This window comes from Castanea sativa, chromosome 9 (assembly GCF_040712315.1).
Source record: "Castanea sativa cultivar Marrone di Chiusa Pesio chromosome 9, ASM4071231v1".
Classification (NCBI taxonomy): domain Eukaryota; kingdom Viridiplantae; phylum Streptophyta; class Magnoliopsida; order Fagales; family Fagaceae; genus Castanea; species Castanea sativa.
The window spans coordinates 31,231,413-31,250,388 of NC_134021.1; the positions used below are offsets into that span (position 1 = coordinate 31,231,413).

The 18,976-nt window shown below is 33.0% G+C and overlaps 1 protein-coding gene across 1 annotated transcript; it reads right to left on the reverse strand.

Annotated features, from left to right (window-relative positions):
- Window positions 1-2,152: 2,152 nt before the first annotated feature.
- Window positions 2,153-3,361, reverse strand: LOC142609908 (uncharacterized). Its single transcript, XM_075781633.1, has 2 exons — window positions 2,898-3,361; window positions 2,153-2,412 (listed from the first exon to the last, which is right to left on the reverse strand). The coding sequence occupies exon 1, from the start codon at window positions 3,273-3,275 to the stop codon at window positions 2,949-2,951; it is 327 nt and encodes a 108-aa protein (XP_075637748.1). The 5' UTR covers window positions 3,276-3,361; the 3' UTR covers window positions 2,153-2,412; window positions 2,898-2,948.
- Between the last annotated feature and the right edge of the window lie 15,615 nt (window positions 3,362-18,976).

Sequence of the window (18,976 nt, forward strand, 5' to 3'; positions counted from 1 at the left end):
ACTTACAATATTTCAAACTTCTATATGAGTTTAGCTGTTTCATGTATGAGCCTGATCTTAAGTATTAATTGAATTTTAGAGTTTTCTACCTAGCTGACTTGTAGCAACAAAACTAAAGTTGGAACATTTTGAATATAAATATCATGTAAGATCTGGTTCATCATCATTGTTTAATTTGATAATACATATAAAGTATGGTTATTGTATGTTAAAAATACAATAGCATTGTAAAGTATGTGTATGGTGTCTATCTAGACCGTCATAACTCCAACTTTTCTTCTTCTTTTTTTTTTTTTTTTTTTTGAAAAACTTAAATGCATTAATTGGGTTGATTTTGTTTTGATCATTGATGTAGTGAGATTTTTTTTTCTTTGAATGTTCTGCAATTTTTTTTTCTCAAACAAAACTATGTATGATTTTGGAAAGGGGATATTGGTTTAATGAGGTTTTCTTTTGAATTTTGCTTACATACATGGTTGTGTATAAATTGTATATTCTTTGGATATTGATTTCAGGGCCGACTCAAGGTATTATGAGGTCTAAAACGACTGCTTCAAGTGAATTCTATTCTTATACTTTGAATATTAATAGAATATTTATTTAACTTTTGTTTTTTTTTTTCATTTAAAATCTATTTTTTAGAAAAAAAAATTACAAATTAAAACGAGCCCATCGCATTACTCAATAACTATACAACTAAAATAAACACTATTTATTGAATGAAGTAACCAAATACTAAAAAATTATGATTGAAAATTTTAATAAAGTTATATATTTGATCTCTAAATAAAATTTGAGTATAAATTTATTTGCTAGTGTAAGATTAATGAGTTCTTTTAACATTTATGTGTGAGAGATTATTAAATGATTTGACCTATCCAATTAAAACATTTTTCTTTAATTGATTTTTCTTTGATAAAAAAAACTTTTTATTTATTGATGAGTATTTAAGGCTTAATTAATACTTTTATTGGTACAAAAATATCTCTATTGGTAAAATTGTAGAGGCATTTTTTCTTTGGGGCCTTAGGCGGTTACCTATTTGGCTCACCTATTAAGCGAGCCTCATGGCTAATTCTCGTCCATCAAAATATCTAATGGGTAAGTTTTCAGCTTGGGCTATTATCGCCTTGTGTCCTAACCAAAACCAATTGATGGATTTCTACAACTCATAAAAATCAAATATATATTGGGATGAAGATTATGCCTAATAGCACATCCAAATGATACAATGTTACTATAAGCCACACAAAATTTGTTAAGGTTGTTTAGCTTTAATATGCTTCAGGTATGTATTAGTGTGTCGCTTCAAATATGCGTTTTCATTATTCGATTATGATACATGTGTTGTATAACCGAGTCATATAACACACACACACACACACACACACACATATATATATATATATATATATATATATAGAGGCAAGATTGTCAAAATCGAGATCTTATGCAAAATCGTGAGAGGTAGGTGAGATCGTAGGATCAGATTATAATATCCTACATTATTTGAAAAAAAAAATACACATTAGTAGGTTAAATAATCACATAAATTATACATTCATTAATATAATTATCATACATCACTACATCCATTTGTAAACATTATTTAAAGAGGCCAAAAACCTCAAAATGTGACCTCCATTGAAATATTTTTTTATTTGGATCCAACTACTACTCTCTTTACATTAGAGTGAAAAAACTTGACCTATTAGAATTTTATTTTTCATTTAGGTCCCAACGAAGCATTCTGTCATGTTAAGGAAAATTACAAGAAACCAAGGTCGTTTGAAATCATTAGAATCGTATGATCTTACCTATCTTGAACCGTATGATCTTCCCTATCTTGAACGATCTCAAAAATTTTTAAAAATTCGAAACAGATGAGATTGTAAAATCGTAAGATCTAAATTGAAATTTTAACAACTATGTGTATGGAGAGAGAGAGAAAGAGACATAATCCAGTATTCTGGTTTATATAGAAGTGTGGGTTGTTAACGGTGGTGGTTGGTTGGAATCGTAGAATGAAATATATAAAGTATGGAATGGATAACTCTTACTTAGTAAATATCTCATATTGTTAAGACAAAAAAAGGCATGGGGCAAAAGAGAACATACATATATATATTTTGCTGAAATAATAAAACACGTGTTTAGTCACCAAAAGAGAAACATCGTATTGTCATCCTTATTATCATGCCATAGCCCTATATTGTACATATGGGTGTTACATCATATAACATCACTCGTAAGTCGCAAGTAGAGCTAGCAAGCTACTATACACACACACATACAAAGGCAAATGATTTAAAGCTTTTTTTTTTTTTTTTTGGGTTTTTTTAATTCCTCTCTCGTTTTTAGTAAACAGATGGAGTTCGATGCATGCTCTTTCAATGACCCCGTACCGTGCACCTGCAACACCACCGATAGAAAACCAAACCAAATTAGATTTTATCGAAAGTAGGCAAACTCCCGGGTCAGGAAGAAAAAAAAAAGGTAGACTAATTTATACCTGCAAAGCATTGAAGAACCAAAAAATAAAGATTAATCAAAGTTTTTTTTTTTTTTTTTTGGTTGAGAAGACAAACCAAGGTTAATTAATCCATCCTGATGTCCAAAAATTCCAAAGAAAATATCCCCATAAATTATGATATCAGATCATAAAGTCATAGAGAAAAATTTTAACTATAACAAAAAAAAAAAAAAAAAAGATCACAAATTTATACTTTTATATATAAAAGCACACGGATTTTTCAAGAAAATAAAACTCACACAATGTTTAATAACAATCGGAAGATCTAGGGAAAATGCCTCACACACATGTGTCTTACATATACGTGCACGTGTGTACGTACTTGCATATAAACACATATTTCCGGTACATAAAAATAAAATACCTAAATAGATTAGATATGGATGATATAATATCGATGTTTCATGAGCACAGTCTAATCACTGTCGCTGCTGCTACCGTCGTGGCCATCTTGTTTCTTCTCCTTCTTATCCTTCTTCTTCTTCTTCCCCTCCTCTGGCTTGCCCTGGCCGTCACCATGGATCTTGTCCTTGACTTTATCTACAATCCCTTCCTTCTGTTGAGGCTTGCGCTCGTCACCATAGTGCAGCTGATCTCCCTTGTGCTCACCACCATATTGCTGCTGATCTCCCTTGCGCTGATCACTTCCTGCTGCTGCATGCTGTTGCTCTCCCTTGCGCTGCTCTTCTTTCTTTTGGCCTCCTCCGAGGGTTTCTTCGATCTTGTGCATTATTCCTGCCATTGTTTGCTGCTGCTGTTGTTGGTTTTGTACGTACTTTGTTTCTCTTATGTCCTATCTTTCTTGATGATCTTTATCTGAAGAATACACTCCGTTCCCTACTCTATTTATAAGCATTCAAGTAGTGGACTGGTATACAGTACAATTCGTGTTTGGCTCTGAAATTACATTGTTACCGACATTAAGGGTACACGTCAACTCTTATCTCTAACAGCAAGCCCCCAATATAATTTTGGATCTCCGTTCACTGTGAAAACGAAAAGTGTCCGCATAAATAAATAAATAAATAAATCAAATGTCTAAAATATGACACCTTATTTGAAAGCTAAATAAATCAAAATTCTAACTCTGGTAATTTCAGGATTAAAAAAACCCAAAAATGTATAAACTTGTCAAAACTCATTTCAGTCATTTAATTTTTAAATTTATTAGTCGTCCAATATCGATAAGGCATGATATTGAGAAGAGTTTATCACTTGCTTCACGACACTAACTGTCGCATGTAGTTTTGGTGTTAGCGTGTAAATGTATTTACTTATCTCATCTCCCTTTCCCTATATATATGTGTGTGTTTCTCAAAAAAAAAAAAAATTTTAATTTATTCAATTAAGGTTTCTCAGTCAACTTTCGTTAAAATTTTTTATAAAAAAAATTCTAAAAAATATTTTTCAACCATTATTTGATTTTTTTTTTAATTTTAAAAAAATTTGAGGAAAAATAATTAGACAATTAATCATAACATTTAATAAAATTTGATAGAAAATTCTTAATTAAATAAACTTAAAGCTTAAAGGATTGAAATGAACGAAAGTAAAATTAAAGATTGAGTTTTGCATTTTAACCCAACAATTTTCTAACTATGGTTAGGCTAACTATAAGTTAGTGTTTGTTTGAAAGAAAAAAACAAGTCAAAGGAGCATTCGCATTTAGATATGCTAAAATAGCATAAGACCCAAAATTTTCCAAATGAACCCCAAAAAAAACACCCACGTTTTTATGTATCCATTAGGCAAAATAAGATTATACTATTGTGGTTAATCTATATTTAGGAGTGATAGGCCAAAAATATATTGACCAATTTGTGATGAAATTAACAAATTAATTAACTAAGTGAATTAATTAGATTCAATTACATACAATAAGCGTGATACCATAAACAAATCACCAAATAACTAAATATGCAGCAGAAATTAAAAGGCACGGTGATTTGTTTACGAATGAGGAAAACCTCTGAGGCAAAAACCTCACCAGGTGATTTTAAGGTTATCACTCCCGAGAATCCACTGTTATCAAAACAAGCAGTTACAAGTAAAAGAATCCCAGTACCTTATACTAACTTACAGTTGAACCCTTACCCTAATACTCAATTGGACTTGTTCTGTAGTGACAATCTCTCCTTGTATTGCACGACTCCCAGTACATGACTAACCAAAAGATGCGCGAATCCCAGTACGCGATTTGATCACCAACTTGAGAAGGATGTTGGTTGCAAAGTTCTGTAATTCATCACATGATGAAGATCATGAAGTTCCTTGGTCACAAAACCCTATAGCATACAAACACAGTAGCTTCTTCAAGATGAACTAGGGCAACTAGGTTTTCGGTCACACTTATGCAATTATGCTCTTGTGCAACTGTGCTCTTTTTTGTGTAACTTATGACGGTTCTTAAAATAATCTTTATATGTGCTTAGGGTTGTGAGAAAAGAAAACTCAAACACATACTCACAAATTGGATGAAAAATATATCTGAAAAACTGAATTTCATAAACCTCGATAGATACTCTAACTGTTGAGTAGCTGTCGAGCCTCAAGTTGAACAGCTCTTTTAAATCTCGATTGATACTAGTTGTCGAGTTTTAATGAACAACATTTCTTTACTTGATTCTTGGACAGACTTGCATGGCTTTTAACACTAGAACTTGAAACATTATTTTTTGAAGTGCGTTTTGTCAAAGGATTAGCCAACATAATATATTGACATATGTTCCTAACATCAAATCACATATGTCCTAACAATCTCCCCCTTTGGCAATTCGTGATAAAACCACAATAAACAAATGAACATTTGAGAGAAGTCATAAATCATTCAACTCATACTTATTTGTTAAATATAATAAAATCTATCCTAACACAAACTCTAGAAAAACTTTGCAAGAAGAGAGTTCATGGCAAAGAAGATTTTGACAACCTGTATTTCTAAAACACTTAAATAAAACTCATCAAAGCATCTTTGTGTGAAACAGAAATAAAAAATTGCATACAATAAATAAGAAACATTTGTATAAAGAGATAAAAGAAACAACACATGTAAAGATAGGTGAAAGAACTGCAATAACAACCTCAAATGTATATATATCAACAAGTACAAGGTTTACTATCACAGCATGATCACAAGATCTAAGGTACATGAACAATGTATCTAAAAAAAGAAAAAAATACATAAAAATGCTCACTACATCCCTAAAAAAAATGAACACTCCTCCTACCAAGAATCTCCTATACTAACCCTCCCCCTATGAGTATAACTACTTTCATATCCAAAACTACTTCCCCTTTTTATCACAAGTGATAAAGAGTAAATGTATCAAGTAGACATCTTATCAGCACTGAAAGAGCTAGAACCATCATCCTCAGCATCAGAAGTATCACCATCACCATCATCGTCCTCATCTTCAGAAGCCTCTAGAGTAGGAGGAGGAGAAGCAACGAAGCCACCCATGATTGCCTGTCGTAGTGTAATACGACCAACACAGGTGTTCAACTGACACAAGTCATCACTGAAAGTGTCAAGCCAAACATCCATGCGCACAAGCTGTGCCTTGATGTCCTCGAGTGTCACACCGCCCGTAGAAGAAGAGGGAGTGGATGTGGATGGAGATGGAGATGTAGAAGTTAGAGAAACCATCGATCTGGACTACCTCGAATGTAGTTGCGCCTCGCTCCGTTTGACGGTAGCGGCGTCTATGGCACATATAACATGGAAGTGGTCAGAAACAGGAAAGGGAACAGACTAATGGCGTAAAATCCTTGTGATAGTAGAAAGGGAAGATGAGTTTATCACGGGCCGCCATATCCCTACACACATCTATGAGCTTATCAATGAAGGATAATAAAAACTAAGCACGAGGCTCGGTAATGGATTTATAATGACAGAGAGGATGCAAAACGAATGTCATAACCATGTTAATGAACCTAGGACCTTTAGCAAAGGTCGAACAAGAAGTGAACTGACGATCACCCCAATCAGAAAGTTGCTCATAAAAAGAGGATATAAGCTCGTCTTTAGACACGATCTTAAGACGATCACAACCAAGGTAGTCAGGATGCGCTACCCTAGGGACATGGAGCACATCAGATACAATATCCAGAATGACCTTGATGCGTGTACCTCGAACGTGAGTGACAAAGAGAGGTACTGAATAATCAAATCCATGCATGTTGGAGTAGAACTCCTAAATAAGCACAGATGGACAAGTGACCGAGACGTCACAAAGTGACTCCCAACCCCTACTGTGAATGACAGTGGGTAGGTCAGTATCAGAAAAGTCTGACAAAATAACTTGGCGTTTCGAATGAATGCCTCGTCTAGAAAAGTTCTCCGAAAAGTCCTTGTAGGCTTTATCATCACAGATCCTAATATGAGAAGGGGTAAGATTTGAAGAGGTAGATGCCCCAGAATGAAGAAGATTTCGGGACGGAGTGGATTTACGCTTAGGAGCCGTGACGTAGCTAATGTAAGAAGAAGAGAGAGACAATAAAAAAAGCACCAACAAGATACAATATAACGAATATAGAAACTTAAAGCTACGTATGCATGAAAATATATGATATGCAATAGTAAAGACATCATGGGCTCAGCCCAATCCAAACCTACCAGTACACAATCATTGCAACAATGTGAACACATATCTAAAATGCATGAAACATTGTTATAATGCAAATGTGATGCAATATATGATGCTTCAAAATCATTTCAACAAAACCCATCCCAAAAATCTCAAAAGAGCTTCATTAATTTTGAAAAATCCCAAAAGTTAGGTCAAAAAACATGAAATGCATGATAAGATGAGAGAAACAAGATTTACCAGAGGAAGAAAGATCAATCTAGGCTGAAAACCTCTTGGCAATGAAGTTTAGAGTAAGAGAGAGGTAATTGGAAGGTGAAAAGATAGAAAACAATCGAGAAAGATCGAGAGAAGTGAGTCTGGTATCACGAGGAAGCTATTTATAGAACCTCTTAAATCTCAACAGATCGAGAGGTGTCAAGAGGTGTCAAGCTTTAAAAGTTTGGAGAGATACAACTATCGAGCAGCTGTCCAAAGATGTCCACAGTAAGAATGAGCTCGATGGATCGAGGAGCTGTCAAGCATCTATCGAAGAGACAGAAACTTTCTTGATGGATCGAGGAGTTATCGAGGAGCTATAGAGATTGCAATAAAGAAAGGCTGAAGAGCTCGATAGATAGCCTAGCTGTCGAGAGGGATTGAGGAGCTATCGAGATTGCTTTAAAAACAGTTTTTCAAGAAGAGAAAAACTCAGACATGAATGCAATTAACCATGCAATTCAACCAAGGATCCAACCAAAATTTTAATCTCTCAAAAACATCTCTTAATCAAGAAAAATGTCATGCATTGAGGTTCAAAACACACATAAACACACACACACACACACGCTAAACAAGTCTAACCAATTTTATATTTCAAAAATAAGTTAAGACAGTTTAATGAGCATACATTAACATATGTAAACTTTCTTGTGATAGCCAAATCACATTGTACCTACACATGTATCAAAAGTAGCAAAGAATATTGCGTATCTTGTGTGAAAGAACATCGCAAGATTGCATAAGTGTTTCTATATTATGACGATTTGAGATATGAGTAGATCAATTTAACTCACACAAGATCAATTTAACTCACACACGATCATAACTATTTGATGGGGACTATCACATTTGATGTACATCCTATAACTCTCACGTCTCCTAGAACACACGCTTGCAATCATATATAAAGCATTTTGATCTTTTTGCTTTTATTTTTCTTTACATATTTTTCTTTTATTAAGCATAGCGTGCAAGGGAATATAAAAGAAAGAAAAGAAATACCCAATGATGTTAAGCTTTTTGACATTGCACTTTTGCTATGCCAAAGCATATAAATGTCATTTCATGATTGACGGGAAACAATGGTGAGATGGTTATAGTCCTTTCACACCTTGGAAGAACCTTTCCTTTTGGCAAACCCTTGAACCGGTAAAGAGGAGGATGAATTGCAGCCGTTCAAGTTTGAAAGGAACATAAGGGTTTTGAGTAAATCTCCAAGAAGAGCGAGAGAGGATTTAAACTAGCTCAGGTTTCCAACTAGGACCATGTTGTTGCTTTGTTGAGTGGCTTGCCACTTGTAGCAATTTGGTTGAGTGTGTCCAGCTGCTCCACAGTAATAACAGAAATACTACTTCTTCTCTTTGGACTTTTGAGCATTACTCTTCTTAGCCCTAAGGTTTTTGGTTTCTTTCTTAGCAAGCTTAGAGGGTGCTCCTAAGATAGATTTACCCTTGTCTATGTTCTCACTAGCTATCATAGTTTTAGCATCATTATTCTCAGAATCAATATTGTTAGCAGGAGAAACAAAAACAGTAATACTAGAAGAAGCAATATTGAGAGAAGAAAAATCATACCCTATACCGGTTCGATTGAAGGCAGATTTTTGCATACTGAGCATTTCATCAAACTTTGCACTTGAGGTCCTCTCCAATTGAGCTCTAACTTGGAAAATTTCTGCCTCAATTGCGGTGATCTTGGCATGAAATCTCTCGGGCAAAGACCTGAGCACCTTTTTCACAATTTTGGGTTCGGGAATGGTTTTTCCAAGATTGAAAGCTGAGTTCACTATGTCCTTGAGGCTGGTCTCAAATTCATTAAATGACTCATCCTCCTCTATCTTGATTTCTTCAAAACTAGTAGTGAGCCTCTAAAGTTTCAAATCCTTGACAACCTTGGTTCCTTCACAGGTTGTCTAGAGAATGGTCCATGCCTCCTTTACAGTTTCAGTGAAGGAGATCTTCTTGAACTCTTCATTTGTGACAACACTAAATAAAGCATTCAATGCCCTGCTGTTGAAGTTTGCCATCTTGATCTTTGTATCATCCTAGTCGGCCAGCGCTTCTTTCAGCTTGGTTTAGCCTATCTCTATAGCTTGCCACACCTCCTCATCTAAGGACTACAAGAAAGCTCTTATGCGTACTTTCTAGTATGCATAGTTAGTTCCATCAAATAAAGGAAGTACAATAAGTGATTGTCCTCTACCCATGACAAACAGGGGTCAATGGATCTCACAGCAAAAATTAAACCCTATTCAAAGTGTGCCTGCTCTGATACTATTTGATAGGCCAAAAATGTATTGATTCTTTGTGATGAATTAACCAATTAATTAGCCAAATGAATTAATTAGGTTCAATTACATGCAATTAGCATGGTAGCACAAACAAATTACCAAATAACTAAATATACAGCAAAAATTAAAAGACATGGTGATTTGTTTACAAATGGGGAAAACATCCAAGGCAAAAATCCCACCAGGTGATTTTAAGGTCACCACTCCCAAGAATCCACTATTATCAAAAGAAGTGGTTACAAGTGAAGGAATCTCAGTACCTTATACCAACCTACAATTGAATCATTACCCTAATACCTAATTAGACTTGTTCTGTAGTGACAATCTCTCCTTGTATTGCACGAATCCCAGTACGTGACTGACCAAAAGATGTGCGGATCCCAGTATGCGACTTGATCACCAACTTTAGAAAGTGGCTGCAAATTTCTTCAGTTCATCACACAATGAAAATCATGAAGTTGCTTGGTCATAAAACCCTACGGTGTACAAACACAGCAACTTCTTCAAGATGAACTAGGGCAACTAGGTTTCCGGTCACACTTGTGGAATTATGCTCTTGTGCAACTGTGCTTTTTTCTATGTAACCTATGACGGCCCTTAAAATAATCCTTATATATGTTTAGAGTTGTGAGAAAAAAAAGCCCAAACACATACTCACGGATTGGATGAAAAACAACTTTAAAAAACTGAGTTTCATAAATCTCGACAGATACCCTAGCTGTTGAGTCTCGGGCTAAACAACTCTTTTAAACCTCAATTGATACTAGCTATTGAGCTTTAATGAACAACACTTCTTCACTTGATTTTTGGACAGACTTGCATGGCTTTTAACACTTGAACTTGAAATCTTGTTTCTTGAAGTATTAAACACATCCTAGATTTACCCAATTACAAGTAAAGTACGTTTTGTCAAAGGATTAACTAATACATAAAATGTTGACATATGTTCCTAACATCAAATCACATATGTCCTAACAAGGAGGCATGGTAACCTATGCATTTTTTTCCTCATAATTCTCTCTCTATCTCCAACAAGGTCATTGCATCCCCTTTTGTTAGATCTTTTTCTCCACTGCTATCGAGTCATCCTCTTAATTTGTAGACACCCTATTTTGCATTCATAATTTAACCTTAGAAGAGTTTTATTCACAAACTCATTCATCACATGTCATAAAATTGATTTGGAGTATTCAACGATCACAATGATACATTCGGTTTCTCAATCAGACGGTTGATCAAAAGGATATCAAAAGATCAAATTTTAACAACTATCATGTATTTGATTGGATGTAGCTCATCACACAGAATTAATTAAAATTAAATTTGAGTGATCACTAATTAAAATTAATTAAATAGATTTTGTGATTGGTTAGGTATATGTCTAAAAATATAGCATGTTGTAGGGAATTGATTTAGATAAGCTGATAAAGATTTAATTTGGACAGATATTGTGATTTTTTAAAGTAATTATCATTAGGAATATTATTTTAGAAGCATAATTATCATTTTGGAACATAATTTATCATGAAAACACATTAAAAATTTGTTCAAATACAATTTTAGGCTTGGAAATAACTACAAAAACGTGATAATCGAGAAGAAGTTTTCAAGTTCACACGATTTTGGCGTAGTAAACATCTGATTTTCTATCAAAATTGTAGGGAATTGAAATTCCCTTTAGCTATTTAAATTTTAGCTCAATCAAATTTTTTATCAGAAAGATATGATCAAAACACTAAAACATGTGCAGATTTGAAAATTCAGCTCAATTCCTATACAAATCTCATTTTTTAGGACTTTCCCACTACATATTTTGCTGAATTTTTAAGCTATTATAGCTTAATTTTTAAGTCATTATATAGAGAGAGGAACATTCATCATTCAGCATCTTTAATTTCTCCTAATTTTGGAGAGACCCTTGAAACTTTACTAAAAGTTTGACATGCCTTAGATCAGATTTTTTTTTAGTAGGCTCTATTCTTCAAAATTTTCTCCAAAGTTAGTGTTATCCTCTTAGAGATTCGAGAGATCTTTCAAGATCTCTCACATTTCAAAGAAGATCTCTCTTTCTTTTTTCTTTTTCTTTTTTTCATTTAACTCATATAGGTAAAAATCTCTCTAATATTTTGTGTAGATAAAAACATATTTTACCATACATAAATTATAGATCTTTTTTTTTTTTTTTTGTCTCTTAGATCTACTTTGTTATTCAATTAATTTCACAATCTAAAATTCTCTTTCAAAAATCGATCTATGGATCTAGGTTTAGATTTAATCTTAAATCTAGGAAAACTAACAATTAATGTTGTAATCTAATATAAATACATTCATTGTTAGTGGGTATATGAACGATCATCTCTAGTCTAGAAGATCGGATTTTTCCATGCAAAGTTTCTAACACCTTCCCACTCTATAACCTAGTTCCCAAACCAAGATCTCAAGTTGGTAGCCAGTATTTTGTTAATTTCTTTTTACCTTCTTTATTATTTATTTAAGATCAAGGCCTTGTATGTTTGGCCAAAATTGAGAATTAACCCTATTTGTTAAACAATATAATTAGTAAGCACTGTTACAAAACTATATTTTTTACTAACATCTCGAGTTTAAAAGATTCAATTTAGGGCTTATATATTGAGTCTTTGAGACTCGATTTTAATGTTCTGATCAAGTCTGATTTGGCATTTTTTTCACGTGGCGTCCACCTGAAAATCGAGTTTCTAAGACTCGATTTATAAGCCAATCAAGTAAAATATTGTAAGCCTACATCTTCAGCCTCCTTACACACATGTTCAACTCTCTCATGTACAAAGCATTCCCCCACCCCACCCCTCCACCCCACAAAAATGACTCACCATCACCAGTCACCACAAACATCAACAACCACCAAAACCCACATTTTGCCTATCACATGTCAAAATCCACCCACCACCATGGGGTTTGTAGAAGATCATGACTGAGCAAAACCCACCACACAAAAAAAAAAAAAAAAAAAAGCCCAAGGCAAGCAAGCCCAAATCCACAGTGGCAAGTCTACAGCAAGTAAAATGTAGGCCCACGGTAGCAAACACAAAAATGATCCAGCCACCACTCCATCTACCACTCCCAACCCAACCACCGATTTCATCCCCAACAACCACCTAGAATCCAGATTAAAAAAATAAAAACCCCAAAACCCACGACCCGTTTGGCTTGTTGATTGAGGTTCTCTGCAAGAAAATCTAAAAACCCACGACCTTAAAAGGCGGATTGGAACTTAAGAGGAACCCACTGTCATGGAAACCGATCAGCCATGGAGGCTTCACTGAAAGAGAGAAAACGAGAGAGAGAGAGAGATATCGATCATAATAGATGAAGGTGAAGGAAGTCACCATCGCGATAGTGGTGATGAAAGGCCGTAGGCGGCGATGCAAAGGCTTCAGCTATGGTGGTCATGTCTGATGAGAAGGATCGTCGTTGGCTGTGCGATTGAACAGAAAGGAAAGCGATGCCGAGGTTTAATCAGGGCCAACCACTATTATCGAAGAAAGGGAAAGAGGGGCGGTGGATTGCGGATGGCGGTGGTGATGAGAAGAAGCGTGATGATGGAATAGAGGCCGTTGGTTGGGAGAGCTGAACATGTGTGTAAGGAGCTGAACATGTTTTGTAAAAGGTTGGCTTATAAATCGAGTGTTATTCACTCGATTTCCAGGTGGGCGCCACATGAAAAAAATGTTAAATCAGACGTGATCAGAACACTAAAATCGAGTCTTTGAGACTCGATTTATAAGCCCTAGATCGAGTCTTTTAAACTTGAGATGTTAGTAAAAAAATATAATTTTGTAACAATGCCTACTAATTATATTATTTGGCAAATAGGGTTAATTCCCATTTTTGGCATGTATGTTCTATAGATTGTAATTAGGACAAGAAGTGATGTAATGTAAATCCATTCAATTATTCAATAAAATTTTAGTTCTTCAATTTTGTAGTTTAGTTTTATCCTATTTTTTGTGTAATATAAAAATAAGTGCCAACTCCACAAAATAAAAAAATAATGACTTTAGAAAAATTTAAATAAAAGTCTCCCATGTGACATACGTGTAACTTTCTTTTATTTAATACAAAGTCACTTCCCTTTTCTTTTATTTATGGGAAATATGTTACAAATGAATTTTAAATATTTTTCAGATATATATATATATATATATATATACATATATGCATATATTACCGAAATAAGTGACATAATTTCGTTTGTATAAATGCCATGAGAGCATGCTAATATGAGACATAATTTTGGGACAAGAACATGACACCCCTAATTTGAGCACACCAAACTGTCATTCTTAGATTACGCCAATCTAAACATCTCTAAATGAGAGAATGAGAAGAAAAAAATTGTTACTTTTTACTTCAATAATATTAATTTTGAAATTAGTAAAAAGTTTTTTTTTTTTTTTTAGAAACAAACAGATAGAGGATATGACTGAGATAACACGAAAGACACACTAAAAAGTAGGAATTCCATGCCAAAAAAAGAAAAAAGAAAAAAGGTGATATTTAATCAAACTTGGACGGGTACAATAAAAAGGATAATATTGGAATTAAAAAAAAAAAAGTAAAAGTGTAGTTTTTGGGTAGAGATATTTCTAGATTTTTTTTTGGTTCTTTTGAAAAAGAAGATTTGATAATGAGATGTAGATAAAACCGTGAACCGCGGCATGGATGAGGCCGACCTGGTTGAAACTGATTTTTTATGAGAGCCACAAAGAATCATAATAAAAAAAGAAAAAAAGAAAAAGAGAATGAGAATGAGAAAAGAAAATCACATGCTTCTTTCTGACACTTGTCACCAAATAAAGCGGTGGTAGGCCATCCCTCTACTTATCACGATTCATGTTCATAAAGATCTATTCCAATTTTCAACAAGTCCAAAAGAAGGGTCTCTTTTAGCCTTTATTTCAAAAACTCTAGCTGCCTGACACGTACACGGTTTCTGTAACTTGCCGACATGTTGGGATTGTTATCCTGTTTTTAGGTTTCACAATAATAAGTGGGGGTGTCCAATAATCCGTAAGTCAGCACAGAGTCGAGTCAGATGATATCAAACCCAACTTTATTTGCTCCCACTTTTTAATTTAATCTTTTCCACGTTTTATTTTTAAGAATATTAGGTTAAGAAATATTTTTAAAAATTTTTTTGATAAAAGAAAAAATAATTGATTTTTTTTTTTTTGTATATTTTCATAAAAGTGATATTAAAAATTTTCTAAAATAACCAATTAACAAATACACTAAAATACCTTTTAATTAGACCTATTATTATTATTATTATTATTATTATTATTATTATGACGGGAAAAGTTAATGAATACCCTAGGGTTATTCATCTAAGAATTATTTTTAGAACATGGCCGGCTCAATAACTTTGAAAGTCTTAGGCAAAAATTTTAAGTTGAGTCTTTTTATATTGAAATATTAATTAAATTTTTTTTATTTAAAATTTATTTTCCTTACTTTTTGAGATGCAAAATTCCTAATTGGTTATTGCAAATTTTCTAAAGTCGTGACCACTTTATATTTTAAAGTCTAAACCAGCTCAGATAAAAATTAATTTATTACATGGTTCAATAAATTAGTTACACTATAATATAATTGAGTTGATATGATATACATCAAATTATTAGTTAGTGTGATAATTTATAATAATCCATATAGTAAAAGCTTGAATAAAATATATATATATATATATATATATATATATATATATATATATATATTAATTCGAGTGGGTATATATTGGGTGTGGATGTGGCCCGTGTGGGTGGGTTACTGGGTTAGTGAATTTGTAGGCAGTGTAGCCGTGTGGGTGGGGGCTAGCTAATAGCTATATACAAAGATCTCTAGCACTTGCACAGTAGCTATGAAATTTTTTCCAACTTTTTTAGATTATAAAATATTATATACTTAACAGTTGAGCGCTATCATTCTATCAAGTTGTGTGCACTGTCACTGTGAAGTGTGACAGTGAACAGATTGTGCATTGTTTTTTCCTTTTTAATCTTCTGCAATTTAGGATAGAATGAGACATTTTTAATGCATTTTATTGACCAATAAAAAGATTAAAAAAAATTTATTTTTGTAATTAAAATATATAGATAAATATTATATATATATATATATATTTTACAAGTGGGAGCCTTAGGCGATTGCATTAATTGCATCCATTATTCAGCCGGCACTGTTTTTAGAAACTTTTTATGGGAAAATAAAAAATAGCTGGTTTTTTGACTTTTTTTTAAAAATATTTTTCCTGAAAGTGATATAAAAATCTTCCAAAAATGATCTATTAACAGATATTTCAAGAATATTAGCTAACCGGACTTTTTTTTTTTTTTTTTTAATGTGAAAATTCATTAGAGAACAGAAGAGACGTGACATTTTTTATAACATTTTTCATAATATAGGGTGGTCACAGGTAAGCCATGAATAAAGTAATATCATTTTTTAAATAGGCCCACAGCTAAAAATCTCAAGTAACAAGGCAGAACAATCTTTGGACGGAGCCAAAAATATGAATATAAAAGTTTTTGGATTAAAAAGTGATATATAAGTTAAAGGGTAAATTAATACAAAGAATATAAAATTGGTATCTCCTTGTTAAAAGATACCATAATATTGTGTTTATATTAGTTTATGTGTTAAAATAATATATTGTATTTATTTTATTACATGTATTGGCTCAAGAAGCTTAATTCTGTAATAAGCTGAGGTACACCTAATCCTAACTCATGTAATTTTCTATGCATACTCTGCTATGGTTCATTGTACAATATAGTGCTAATATCAAAGAAGTAGTCATCAAGAGTTTTATCCTGATGACATAGGTCGTGGAATCACATAACTTTGTATTTTCTCTTTTAATCTCCCTCTTGCGCATATTTTTCACAAATTTTCCACAATGTTTTCTCTTTGATTTTAAGGTGGTATCAAAACCATCTTCACGTGGCCCTCAATTACTATGTTAATTTTGTTATTTATGGATCTCATCGTTGTCTTATTCAAGAACTTTTGATTTCTTCTTTTTTTACACTTTCAACAAAAAAATTTCATTTTCAACTAAATAAGTTATTTTCAAATGGACTCTAAGTAAGAAAATTCAAGATCTTCAACTAACAAGGGAAAATGCCACAAAAGGCGTTTCACAAATTCTGATGACATAGGTCGTGGAATCACATAACTTTGTATTTTCTCTTTTAATCTCCCTCTTGCGCATATTTTTCACAAATTCTCCACAATGTTTTCTCTTTGATTTTAAGGTGGTATCAAAACCATCTTCACGTGGCCTTCAATTACTATGTTAATTTTGTTATTTATGGATCTCATTGTACTATTCAACCAGCTTTTGATTTCTTCTTTTTTTACACTTTCAACAAAAAAATTTCATTTTCAACTAAATAAGTTATTTTCAAATGGACTCTAAGTAAGAAAATTCAAGATCTTCAACTAACAAGGGAAAATGCCACAAAAGGCGTTTCTAGCCCTTTAGGAAGGCAAAGCAAGAAAGCTTCTAAACTTGTTGAAATAATAAGAAATATGAAATTTAAGCCCCCATAACATCTGCCTCATTCCTTATGTTGTAATGAAGTAAATTTTTTGTCACATGTACTTAGGTTGCATTTGGCATTAGCTTAAAAAACCGATTTTTTTTTACTATTCAGCTTATTTTTGCTACTATATATGGGTCTCATTCCACTTTTTGGTACTATTATGAGTCCTACTGTACTATTACAACTACCTTTTAACTTTACGTACAGTATTTTCAGCAAAAAGTTCACAGTTCCAGCTAATTAAGTTATTCTCAAACAGCTCTTAGTAAGCTTAGTCTTACTGTTCAACCCGCTCAAACCTAAGATTGGTGTTCCTAGTACTCTTGTGATGTGAGAGTTTTTTGGTGCTTTCCAATTAGAAAAGCTAGGTTTAGGGAGTGTCGGGGAGTAAGGTCCCCCAATGTGAGTTTTGAGCCTCATTGTATATCTTCTTCTTTTTTTAGACTAATACATACTAACTTCTCCACCCAAAAAAAAAAAAAAAGTGTGTGAAAGGTGAGAGAATGTGTCAAATATTTGCATTATCTGTCTATACATACATTATGAGAAGGAAAATGCATAAATTAATTGAATAAGATAATTATTGGAAAGGTGGGTGTAGTTGTGATATATACATGGAAATATGGTTTTGGGATGTGTTTGGAAGTGGGAATATGTATGACGACACATTTCCACGGATAAGCACGTTCTTGGACTATTAGAGGAGAGTGGAAATTGTCTCCTTTTGTTAGCTTCTCTATGGTGATTGCTGTGTTTTTTTGAATACTAGTTTACTTGAGTTGGGATTTGCGATACTTATTGTTGTGATTGAACAAGAAAATGACTCGTAACATTTTTGTGTTTTAGCAACTATTCTAGAAAGTGCAGGTCAAGTTCTTTCATTAGACAATTTTTTTTCGTGCTGTTGAACTTAAAAGATAGTGCTCAATTAATTATTTCTGCTTCATACTCAAAAGAGTGATTATTGTGCTTTTAAATTATTTAGCTATTTTATTTTTTATAATTTCTTATTTTCTATTTTATAAAAAGTGAAAAATCGGTTAATATTTTTCTTACCCAATTTTAGTTATTAGAAAAGGTAAAAACAAATAATTATTAACTATAGTTTTTATGAAATCATCAATTCGACACCCCAATTAAAGCACAAATCAAAAATTATTTTGTTATAATTCTCTATTGGGTTTATTTTTTTAAATATAATTTTTTTTAAAAGGATAAATTACTCGAAAACTTCAACTATAGTTAAATTGAACCTGCTGAAACTCCACCAAATAATTTGGAGAGGAAATATCAATTATTATAATTTGATCATTTGATACATAGTGTTATTTCTAGAAAATTGAATATAATAAGTTTAATTTCATTACACCTGAGGTGTCAATGTAATTTACCCAATAGCTTGAAAAGATTGGCCAAATATGAAAGGACATATTTTTTTTTGTTAATCTCCTCCCCTGACAGAAAGGCGTTGACCTTTTGAACCGCCATCTAATTGGAAGTTAAAAGCAAAAACCTATCCTACCCCCAAACCGATCAATGACCATACCAACAGACAGACCATTAAACTGCAGTATCCATATCCTGACATTTGAGCTGCACACAAGCCATAAACAAAACATCCATGTTTACAATCTTTGAGCTTGCAAAAGAAGCCACTGAGGCATCTTGTCAAAACCACTTGACCCACCCCAGTGACACTGTTCTTCTCTGGAAACGC